Source organism: Lonchura striata, chromosome 2 (genome assembly GCF_050655825.1).
Source record: "Lonchura striata isolate lonStrDom1 chromosome 2, ASM5065582v1, whole genome shotgun sequence".
NCBI lineage: Eukaryota > Metazoa > Chordata > Aves > Passeriformes > Estrildidae > Lonchura > Lonchura striata.
In genome coordinates this window covers 93,277,283-93,288,574 of record NC_140704.1, presented here as the reverse complement: position 1 = coordinate 93,288,574, position 11,292 = coordinate 93,277,283, and the positions used below count along the sequence as shown (strand labels likewise).

The following is an 11,292-nucleotide window of genomic DNA, read 5'->3' as shown; positions in this document are numbered from 1 at the left end:
TGCCTCAACTTGTAGGTGACAAGTTGCCAGGGAGTTGAATCCTCAGTCATGCTGATGTTAGGAGATGAGCTGCTTTGCTCCCAGGAATAAATTAATTGTTTTAGTAGGAAAGGAGGCCAGTCCTCCATGAGCAGTGGGATGGTGACCTCACTCCCTAGTCTGTAAAGGCTTCATTTGAGGAAGGTACACATGGCTCTGTTTCAGCAGACTCACAACTTCTACACATCTGTCCCTGCTACTGGTGAGAATTATTCACTGCATGGCACCACCACTACCAGGGACAAGACCATGGGGACACTAACATCTCCCTTCATCTAGTGACACCCCTGAAAAAGTAATCTCCACGATGGGATCTGTTGGATGATTCCTCTCAAAGATGAGGTACTCTCTAATCTTTGGGAAGGAGAGAAGTCTGTTATATTTCTGCAGGATACTTACAGCAACCTAATTATGAAGCCTGGGTAGAAGAGAGTCAGTCACCTCACCCTCCATGGTAGTGTGCTAACTCCATGTTGCCAAAACATTTACACAAAAGTCCTGGGTTTGTTGAATGTATGCAATGCATCATGGTACATTTTCTTGCAAAGGCTTTTGGAAATTCAGGTAGCATATATCAACCAGATGACCAGATAATTTTTCATGTCTTTTCAACACTTGACAGAACTCAAGGGCAGGACTCCTTATGGGAGCAATGTTGGCTGAACAATTTGTATTTCTCTCAGCATCCCCTAATTCCGTTATTGCACAGATATTTCACGTATATTGCTCTTACCCATGGCAAGGGAGTTGGAACTAGATGACCTTTGAAGTCCCTTCCAACCCAAACCATGCTATATAATTCTAGGATTTCTACTAATTCACCTGGAACACATATAGAGCCTAGAGACCTGCACTTCCCCAGGACTCTACTGCAATCCCTTTCACAGACTGGCATCAGGTTTTCTATCATGAAATCTTCAGATACCAAGCCAAATTTGGAGTAGGAGGTTGTACAGTACCGCAAGTGATGTGGCTTCTTCATTCATTAATTTGATGAGAAAAAAACCAAAAACCAACAGGGTGAGCCACTTCGGTATTTGTAGGGTTTAGTACGTTCATCTCCACCACAATCTCTCCTACAGGTGCTCTTAGTGCAGACAGATCCTCAATGGAATGCTTTTCCAGAGGGGAAAAGCGCTCCCCGGCGGGGAATGCTGCCGCTGTGTCCCCGCGGCGGAGCTGGACAGCGGCCTCCGGCCCCGCCCGGCCCCGCCCCGCCGGCCCCGCCCCGCCGGCCCGCGGCCACGCGGGGGGCAGCGGCGTGCAGCCGCGCCGCGGCTTTGAAAGGATGCTTTGGCTGCTTCCTTTTTCCTCCGCCTCAGCAGTTAATGCGTTTACCTCCTCACGCATCCATCACTAAGCCGCTGCTCCGCGATGCCCGGCGGGCGAGCGGCGTGGTCGCAGGGGCGCCGCGGCTGCGCCAGGTGGCCCCGCGCCCTCTTTGGCCGCAACATGGCGGGCAAGGAGCCCTTCGCGGCCGTGCTGTCCGCCCTGCGCCGCTGCTACGCCGAGGCCGTCCCGCTGGAGACCTTCGTCCGGCGGCTGGGGGACGGCGGCGCCGGGGACGCCGAGGTGCTGCGGGCCGACGACGCCCCCGGCTACCGCAACTTCGTGGGGCAGTGCCTCGTGTGCGTCCCCCGCGGCGCCCGCGCCATCCCGCGGCCCTTCTCCTTCCAGCAGGTAGGAAGGGGCCGGGGGCGAGGCCCGGCCGGGCTCCCGGGGACTGCGGGGCGGCGCGGCGGCCTTTGCCCCTGTTGGCGGCTGCCGGGCGGGCCCGGCCGGTCCCGCAGCCTCCTTCTCCGCTCCATCCCGGCCGGAGCCGGCGGGGAGCGGTGGGAGCCAGCCCCCGCCTCTTGGCTGGGAGAGCAGGGCCCGGGTGCCGGCGTGGGGCGGCGGTCGCGCTGCGGGTCTGCGCGCGGCCCCTGGCGCCCGCCTGCCCCTGTGGGTACGGGGAACAAGGCGAAAGTGGCCGGGGAGCGACGGGGGATGGAGAGTGCCCTAGTCTTGAGAGAATGAAGAAGAGGCGGGTAGAACGCGCTGCAGGTCGTTGTTTAAGCGGAGGAAAAGCTTTTCAGAGAGGGAAGACCGCTTTTTTTCTAGCGCCATATGAGCAAAACTGTGCTGTGGTAGGAAGCAGATGTTGCCAACCCAGGGCAACTTGTTAAATGGGTTTTGGAAGTGTGTGCCGAGTCGTTTAGTTGAATTTTCCTTTACATGAAAGGAAGTGGAGGCCTCAAGAAAATTAGCGTTAGTTCCCTGGAGGTTGGAGCCTGCGCGAGCACGTATGCGTGCCTGCGAACATGGATCTGCGAACACGGATTCATTGGAGGCCGTGGAGTCTGAGCTGCTGTGGGTCTTAGGGGGAATAGTGCAGGGCGTTTCCTGGGCATAAAAGCCAGGATCAAAAGGGCAGGTGTTAAAAAGGCTACCTTCAAGTCATCGGCTTACGTTGCTGCATATGAACATCTTGCATTACGCTTGGAAAATCTTAATTTTTGAGTGTGATGCATGTGAATAATTAATACTGCTTTGAAAGCTGATGTCTGGGGCTGTGTAACTTTGCATGTGTTTATATTTAAAGGGTATATTGTGGTTTATGGAGGAGTAAGTGGAAAAAGCTAATTATCTTTTTTCTTTCTTTCTTCAGTTATCTAGTCAGAGTGAGGTCACCGCAAGAGTTGTTCAGAGACTGTGTGAAAAAAAGAAGAAGAATATCCTCGCGTATGGATACTCCTTACCAGATGAAAACAGTTCTCAATTCCCAGTCATGCCACTTTCAAAGATACACAGCTACCTACCCAATACTGCCACAGAAACTCTTTGTATCAGCGGCTTCTGGGAGACACTGTTGAGCCGGATAGGGGATGATGTGATGATGTATTTATTGGAACACTGTGCAATCTTTATGTTGGTTCCCCCTAATAATTGCTACCAGGTTTGTGGACAACCAGTTTATGAACTTATTTCACATAGTGTAGACTCATCCCTGGTATTTGTTAGACAAAGGTTCTCAAAATATAAACGTACTAGCTTGCTGAAATATATGCAAAAAAGGCTTATCTTTCATAGAAATTATCTTTTAAAGTCAAACAGACAAAGATATGAAGATAATGTCTCCAGGATGAGAAATGAAAGAAAGAACAAGAGACGAAGCTTAGGGCCCACTGACCAGAGTTCTGCAAAAACCGTTTCTAAAGGAAGCAAACAGATCAGAATGGTTACTGAAGCTCAGGAAAAACAGAGTAGCTCCAGTTCATGTGTTTCAGCCACAGCTCCGTCTCTAAAAAGGAAGATTCATAGAGAACAATTTGAAATTCCAGCCAAGAGGGCAAAAATAGGAGAGAAAGTGAGAGAGGAAAAGGCTTGTAGTCTTGTTCCTGATGTAAACCAAAGTAGTTCCGAGAGATCTGAAACTGGGTATGTAGCAGCACATTCTGCAAGTGTCATTAAAACCCCCTGTATTTCTGAAAGAAGTAACAGTGCTGTGTCTGGTCCTTCTTTAGTTCACACATCTTGTGGCAGGAGGAAATTTGTGGCAGTCTCTCTTCTGCAGAGATTTCAGAGTAACAAACCTCTAGAGTCCAACACTGAAATGCAAGCAGAATCCCATAGGAAAAGAGTAGAGATGCGTACATATGAATCTCAGTTGGCTTCAGGACAAACCAAACCAGTGGAGGGTTCAAAATGCAGAGAGCAGGAAAGTCCCCAACCTCATTTATCAAAGAAGTTACCAAAGAGACTCCTGAGTTCTGCAACATACATTGAGAGGAAGTCTCTTCTGTACTCTTGCAGGAGTTTCCAAGAATGTTTTCCTAAATCATTTGTATTGAATCGCTTGCAAGGTTCTCAGGCAGGTGGAAGACAGCTTGTAGAAGCTATATTCTTAAGCCAGAATCAGGTGCAGCAAAGGCATAACCAAAGTCTGCCAAAACACAAGCGGAGAAAGAAGACATTGCCCAAACGTTACTGGCAAATGAGACATATATTTCAGAAACTGCTATTGAACCATGGGAAATGTGCTTACTCAGCTCTCTTGAAAAAAAATTGCCCTGTTTGGATATCTGAAATCAGTATGACAAAAACCAAGCTGTCTTGTCAGGTGGCCTTGTCTGAGGAAGCAGAGGTTCAGAAGCAAGAGGAACAGTCTGGGAAAGAGCCTGCTAAGTGTGCGACAAGCAGCAGATGTGAATCTGGTCACAGTGATGTGCCAGACAACTTAGGTGCTCCCTTGGCAGAATCTGCGCGTGGGGAGTTGCTGCCGAGTGAGGAACAAAACCCACGAGAGGCATGTGATTCAGCCCTCGCAGAGCTCCTCAAGCAGCACAGCAGCCACTGGCAGGTGTACATGTTTGTGAGGGATTGCCTGGAGAAGGTCATTCCTGCTGAGCTTTGGGGTTCAAACCACAACAAGTGCCGGTTCCTAAAAAATGTCAAAGTGTTCATTTCCAGGGGGAGGTTTGCTAAGGTTTCGTTGAAGGAGTTGATGTGGAGGATGAGAGTGAATGACTGCATGTGGCTTCGTCTAGGCAAAGGTATTTCTTATATTGAAGAACTACGTGGTGGGGCTGTCAGATAAGTGGTGATCTTGTTTAAGGTGGGAAGGGGAGGATATTGAATCTGGACTCAGAATTGCTGAGTTCATTGGTAATAACCATAGCTTAAGCTTGTCTTCCTTGAAAAAGTCATTTGCATACATGCTATCTGTGTTTAATAGAATGATGCTTTCATAAACATGAATTCAGGACCTGGGCTAAACAAAAATCAGAACTCTTTCCCATCCACTCCTACTATCCAAATTGCAGTAACTCTGAAAATCCATTGAAGTGTGACCTAAGCATGTAAGGAATAAACACTGTCTGCCTTTTTGTTACTGTAGGAGTTCAGAAAGAACTAAAAGCAAGTCAAGACTCTTGCAGTAGCATGAGTTCCTCTGCTATGGGAGTGAAAAAAACCAAGTTTTTTACTCCCTCACAGCAACCCTGTGAGAAAGATCTGAGTATGAGACCCATTAATACAGGGATTGCCTACTGTAGAGTTGCAGAATGGTTTGAAGTCAAAGTGACTTTAAAGATGTAGTTCCAACCTCCGTGCTATGCACAGGAGCGCCTTCCAGTAGACCAGGTTGCTCAGAACCCCATTCAGCCTGTCCTCAAATCTTTGGGACATGCACAACCACTCTGGGCAATCTGTTCCAGTGCCTTACCACCCTCACAGTAAAGAATTTCTTCCTAACATGTAACCTCAACCTACTTTTTTTCAGTTTAAAACTTCCTACCCCTTCTCCTAACATTACCTGCCTTTATAAAAAGGGCTGTCATCATCTATCACCTTTTCTAGAGCCCTTCTCTAATATCAAGAGAGCCTTACTGAGCACTGCCTCAGCCTGGCTAATTGATGGTGCAGAAGTCCCCAGGCTAAGTGGTCCCTGTCTAAAAAACTCTCATGAGGGCAATAGCTGATTGCTCCACATTGTGTATGAATCCATTTCTGTCTTCTTTTCAAATGACAGGTGTATCTTCCTTTCCTTGAGTTTGTTCTTCAGACTATCCCAGGAGTTAAATGTAGACTGAAGTAATTGGTTTGGGGTTGATTGCTGTAGGATCTAGTGCATATTTTCATTTTTCTGTTCTTCTGTTCTTCTATACTATATGAATTGTACTCCCTTAACTGGTATGCTTACAGAGTTTATTCTTGTCTGGTATTGTACTTGGATCCTACAGTAGTGTGAGCTGAAAATGGTGTTCTTTTGTTAAAAGTTGCAATAAGTTCTGTTACAGGTTCTTTCAAGTGTAGAAGGCAAATCAAAAGTCTGATGTTTGAGAACTGATGTCAAAAGTGAGGGAGGTTACACTTTCATAAGAAACTCTTAATTCTAGGAAGCAGTATTTTTTTATTCAGAAACTGTAGTTCAAAACCACACTTTCCAAATGCTGAGGAGTTGAAATATTTAAAAAGGCTTTATTGAAAAATATGTGTTTGATTCATAGTAATTTGGAACATCTGGTCTTTGAAAAATGTAATGCCTTCTTCTCCGGCCACATTCCAGGCAAAGTAATATATAGGCTTATTTTAATTTTTATGGAAGTAGTCACATGTGCTTGATGTTTAAACATGCTTTGAATTGCTTTGCTGCACTGTAAGTGGAGTTATTTCTTCTCCAAAAGTATTAGTGATTTCTGGACAATTTCCTGAATTGTAGTCATTGTTTACATCTGTTGTCAAGAACTTAGAAAAGAAATAATCTATTTCCAGGGCAGCTACCTCTCAGCATCCTGATTCAGTTTGCATATTACAACTGCATATTACAACTCTTCAGTTAGAGATTTTTCCAGCAGTGAAATTTTTCCCTGATGTTAACTGGCTTCTGTTGAAATGGTACTAGTGTTTTTTTAAGTGCTGTAAATACATGAAAATGTCTCTGTCCTGGAGCATGCAAAAATTAAATAGAGTAGAAAACTGAAAATTTATTTCCATTTTGTAAATTTTACTGTCAGGTGTGTTGCATCAAAATTAAGCTTTTTTTGACACATTCATGCCATAACTATGATTTGTGCTAAGTAGCTAAACTAGTATTTCTGTGTAGTTTATTTAATAATCTTGTTGGATTTGGGCTAAATTCTACTCTTTAAATGTAATTAGAAAAATTATTATTGGAAGTTGGCCAAAACATCCATATTGTAGCCCAGGGTCTTATTCCCTGTTCACCTGTATTTAGACATAATTACAGATGTAATTACAGATGTAAATTCAGTGGTAGTTAGGAATGCTCTGGGTTCATAATTGTTGTCCCATCTAAATGTTGGAAGTACTGATAGACTTTGGATTATTTGAATTTTTTCTTTGTTTTTTCTTTGACTGCAACAATAAATTTTATATAGGATGTCTGAAATAAAGCTTAATCCTTCATTTTCGTGTAATTGGGAAATCTGAATATCATTCTTATCCCCAAATCATCCCAGTTTACTTTTGTTAATTTTTACAGTATACCTATGTTATTTTCAGTCTTTTGCTTCCTTTTTTTTTTTTAAGTTTTATATTTTAGTAGACTTGTTTCTTTTAATTTACCTCTCCTTTCACAATTATCGTGACTTTGTGCATTAAAGATCTTGCACAGTTGATGCTGGGGTAAGAAAGTCTTTGGGCTACTGTGGTATGTATTTATGCTTTAAGCTTGGGTCAGTTGCATTATTTAATGCTCTGAAAATTTGGATTGTCATCTGTGTAATTGTTTGTACTTACCTTTTTTCTTTCTTATGACCTCAACCTAGGGCAAGAATGTTATCCAAGTTTTTTGTTTGTGTGTTCTGTTTCTTTACTTGTGCTAAGAGTTGATAGTTACTATAACTACCTTTGAATTATTTATTGAAGGTGATCACTTTGTTCCTGCCGATGAACATTGTTTCCGTGAAGAACTTTTGGCCAAATTCCTATACTGGCTGATGGGTACCTATGTTGTTGAGTTGCTCAGATCATTTTTCTATATCACCGAGACCATGTTCCAGAAAAACATGCTCTTCTACTACCGAAAGTTTATTTGGGGCAAGTTACAGAACATTGGAATTAGGTAACACTAGAAAACTAATTAAACTTTAATGGATATGTAGAAATCATGTGTTTTGTAGTGTAAAGTTATATTTCTGCTTTAATTTATTGCCCATTTATCTTCGTTTTATTTGCTTCATTTCCCTGAGGAAAATTCAACCTGTGATTGTAGCATGCACAGTTTGTAATTTTGGAAATATTTTGTGGGAGGAAACGAATTCAGATTTAGACTTCTTTACTAGAAGAGAAATCTTTGCAATAATAAAAACCAGTATGAAGAGGATTTTGTTATAAGTGCAGTTTTTATACCTTTTAACAATGAGTAAAGCATAGTGATAGAATCCCAAAGTAACCTTGTGAAAGTTCATTTTAAAAATACTCCATTTCCTTCAGCTATTTTAATTTAGAAAAAGAAAAAACAAGGCTCTTCTGAAATGCTGTAATACTCTTCATAAAAATCAGACAGTAGCCTAATGGTTTTAGGGGTTTTGTTTTTAAGATTAAGGGTTTTAGAAGCCACAGCTCTTTTTTATTATGGATGTAATTCCATGCTGGATTTTTTGGTCTTAAAATTGCATGCTTGTATTTGAGTTAGAGCAGTATTTAAGATAAAATTTTAAACAGTTAAGTGAGAAAATAGGAAAGGCAATTTTAATGAACAGTGTTGTGCACCTATCTCCTTAGTTCACATCTTTCAGGTTTTCATTATAAATTACTGGTGTCTGAGAGAGCTTTGGAACTGTGAAAAATTAGCATACTTAATGTCTTGTGTTTTAGTTGCTGTTTTGTAATGGTGAACCTTTTGCTTTTGCTCTGATCTTTTGGTCCAAAATGTTACATATTTTTCCCCTCCTGTCACATCACTCCCTGATTTCAGCAAAGATATCTCCAGTGCCACTCTGCATTTGTCTTTGCACTTAATGGGGTCTCGATCTTGTTTGCAGTTGTAGCACAGAAAATGCACTTTGAATAGTAGTAGAATGTAATTTGCAGTCCCACATATTCTATTTGTCTTGTCTTCGAGACTAACAGCTGCAGTGTTGCAATTAGTATTTTATGCAGTTTCAGAGTACTTAAAGACTTTTTTTTGGCACAAAATACAATCAAGTACTGATTTTCACATAGTAGAGATACAATAAAAATAATGGAAGTAGTAAATAATAGATTTTTTGCGGGGTTTGTGATTAAAAGAAAACAAATAACTTAGGATTTAGCTCGTTTGTGTTCCCAGTTTCCCAGAAAAACTCAATGTATAAGGTGCTTTGAACTCAAAAGACTTTAATCTAGGGTCTTGTTTTTTCTGATTTCCTCCCCACATATTTCCTTACCATGCAGGAAGCCCCTTCTCACCTTTTGCTTGGAAGGTCTCTAAATTGCAGATTGTTGGAAGCTGGAGAAACGTCCCAAAGAAATGCTGCTGCATGCTTGCCAAAGGCGTGTCCTGAGAACAGGATGTTTGCTTTTAGCTACAGGAATCATAATTTATAAGGACTCATTCCAACAGCTGCAGTTGAGCTTCACTGACAGGGCTTTCAGCGCTGCTCTCTCAAGTGTGATGTATTACATGAGGTCTGCCACGAGTCCAGCTTCCTGCATTCACACAGGTGGCCAGCTGCCAACTTCACATAGGGGGAAAGAAATTGGGATACAGGTCTTTAGAGATACGCGGGTACAGGTGTTTAGGACAGTCTTGGCCATTTTGAGGCTGTTCAAACACTTAAAACACCTTTCTGCTCTTAGCCAGCCAGGCACTGCTGGTGAAGTAGTGCCAAAGGCTGTTGAGCTGCTTCCATCTTCTCTGGAGGAAGAGTGTCTGGTGACCTCAGTTGTTGTCCTAATAGATGTTCTGTGGTTGTTCTGGTTCTCCTCAGCTGGAGCTGCTCAAGGCAGTTGCTCTGAACTCGTTTGTAGGAAGGCATTGGTAGCCACTGATTCCTGCTGAGTTCTTCTGCATCCTCCTTTGGAGGAAGGAAATGGATGGAACAGGCTGGACTGAGTGGACCTGGATCTTACTTGTGAGCTTACCTTTGCATTGACTGCACTGTCATTAGGGAGTAAATCCTCATGTTGAAGGACTGTCCTTTTGAGTAGATCATCCTGGGCAGAATCCCACTCAAGGGTTATGGGGCAAGGTTCTGAGAGGGGCTCTGGATCTGTATATTAGCCTTGCTGTACTGAGAGAGATCAGGCTCTGCTGTCATTGTACACAGATAATTTTGTATTAATTTTTGAAGCTATATCAAACTTAGGTCCCCAGATTAAAAGCAGAATTTGCTAAGAAAAAGTCAGTATTTTGTGATACAGTTGCTTCAAGTTAAATAACCTGTAGAAAGTAAAGTTGTGTGTTAAAAATAATGAACAGTGTTGTGATGAGAACACCTGTTTTCCTAAAGCTCATGCCATCCCTGCTCTTGCCACACACAGTGGCTCCTGAGGATTAAAGCACTGCAGAAATTCTGAATCTTTTCTGTCAGATTGAAGTGAGATGTCAAAAGACAGCAGGACCATCTAGTCAAGTTCCTTCAAGTTTCAGTGCTTAACAGCATTGTGAGTGCCAGTGAGAGCAGCATGCTTCAGTGGCTGCTAGATTAGTGCATATTCAAAATCACTAGCACTGCTGTAAATGCCATTAAATAAGCAGTGAATGTTACTGCCGGCAAATGGCATCCAGTTCTCCAGCTGGCCAGAGGGAGTAGCAAAGATCTGACAATAACTGGCCTTTGTCTTCACTTTCAAAGGAAGCCGTATGTTTTAGTACAGTGATAGAGGTTCATTGGGGTTTTTTCCCTTCTTGAATGTGAGCTGTAAAGGGATGGAAATTTGATCATTAAGTTTTTTCTGTTGAACTGGTGTTACTTGTTTTATCCTGGTTCTCTATCTAATAGTATAGTAGATGTCTTCAGCAAAGAATGTAATTCTATAAAGAGTAGTGATCCCTCACTCTGGAAAAACAACCATTTCTCCTTTTCTTTGGACAGCATCTGTACCAGGAATTTAATTTTAAAATTTGAATATTAATCCTCAAAACTCTCTTCAGTAGGTCAACTTGCTGGCCCTGAATGCTGCTATACCTTCTAGGTGTCATGCACTGTATCTCTCAGATACCAAGAGTCTCAAGCAGCTGGATCATGAGCTTGTATCTGAGTTGCAGAGGCATACAAAAGAAGTATTTGTGTGCCTCTCTTACCTGCATTCGTGGCTTCTCAGGTATCTCCTAGAGCATCTTTACCAGGTTTCCATCATTCACCCACTGCCTTTTGTAATAGCCTGGCCTCCTTTTGCTAAACCAGCCTGTTGGATTGTGTGGAATGTAAAAAAGTCTTCATGCAGATTTAGATTGATGTCCAGTCTTTTGTGAGGACTTGAATTGCCTCCCTTACTTACCAGGGTAATATCATAACCATTAGTCTGTAGGGCACATTCTGCCTATCTGAACAATATAAGCAGTGCAGGAAATTTATCCAGGTCTTTTATGTTGCAGGTAGGGTACTTCAAATCTGCATCTTAAGTGGAAACAAGGGCTTTTGCTTCACCATCATCTTCCTGATTCATTGTATGGAAAAGTACTGATTTTGATTTTTTTATGGAACTGTAAATCCTGAGGGGGGGCTCTGAGAGGAAAACACATTTCCCATTAAGATGAACTTGGGAAGCCCAGAATCTGTGACTTAGATGCCTTTGGTTCTTCATTATTTTCTGCTATTTGCTTCA

General features: G+C 42.7%; 1 protein-coding gene across 4 annotated transcripts in view; it reads left to right on the top strand.

The window, feature by feature from the left end:
* The first annotated feature begins 1,246 nt into the window (after window positions 1-1,246).
* Window positions 1,247-11,292, top strand: part of TERT (telomerase reverse transcriptase) — a 29,737-nt gene continuing 19,691 nt past the window's right edge. For 2 of the 4 annotated variants that reach the window (XR_014953389.1, XM_021528733.3), the window contains exons 1-3: window positions 1,247-1,719; window positions 2,687-4,571; window positions 7,408-7,603. Coding sequence is in view for 2 of the 4 variants with exons in the window: in XM_021528733.3 (XP_021384408.3) it covers window positions 1,414-1,719; window positions 2,687-4,571; window positions 7,408-7,603 (2,387 nt within the window). In the remaining 2 variants the exon portion in view is untranslated. The remainder of the gene's footprint in view (window positions 1,720-2,686; window positions 4,572-7,407; window positions 7,604-11,292) is intronic. The other 2 variants (XR_014953388.1, XM_085573672.1) reach the window with 1 other exon arrangement.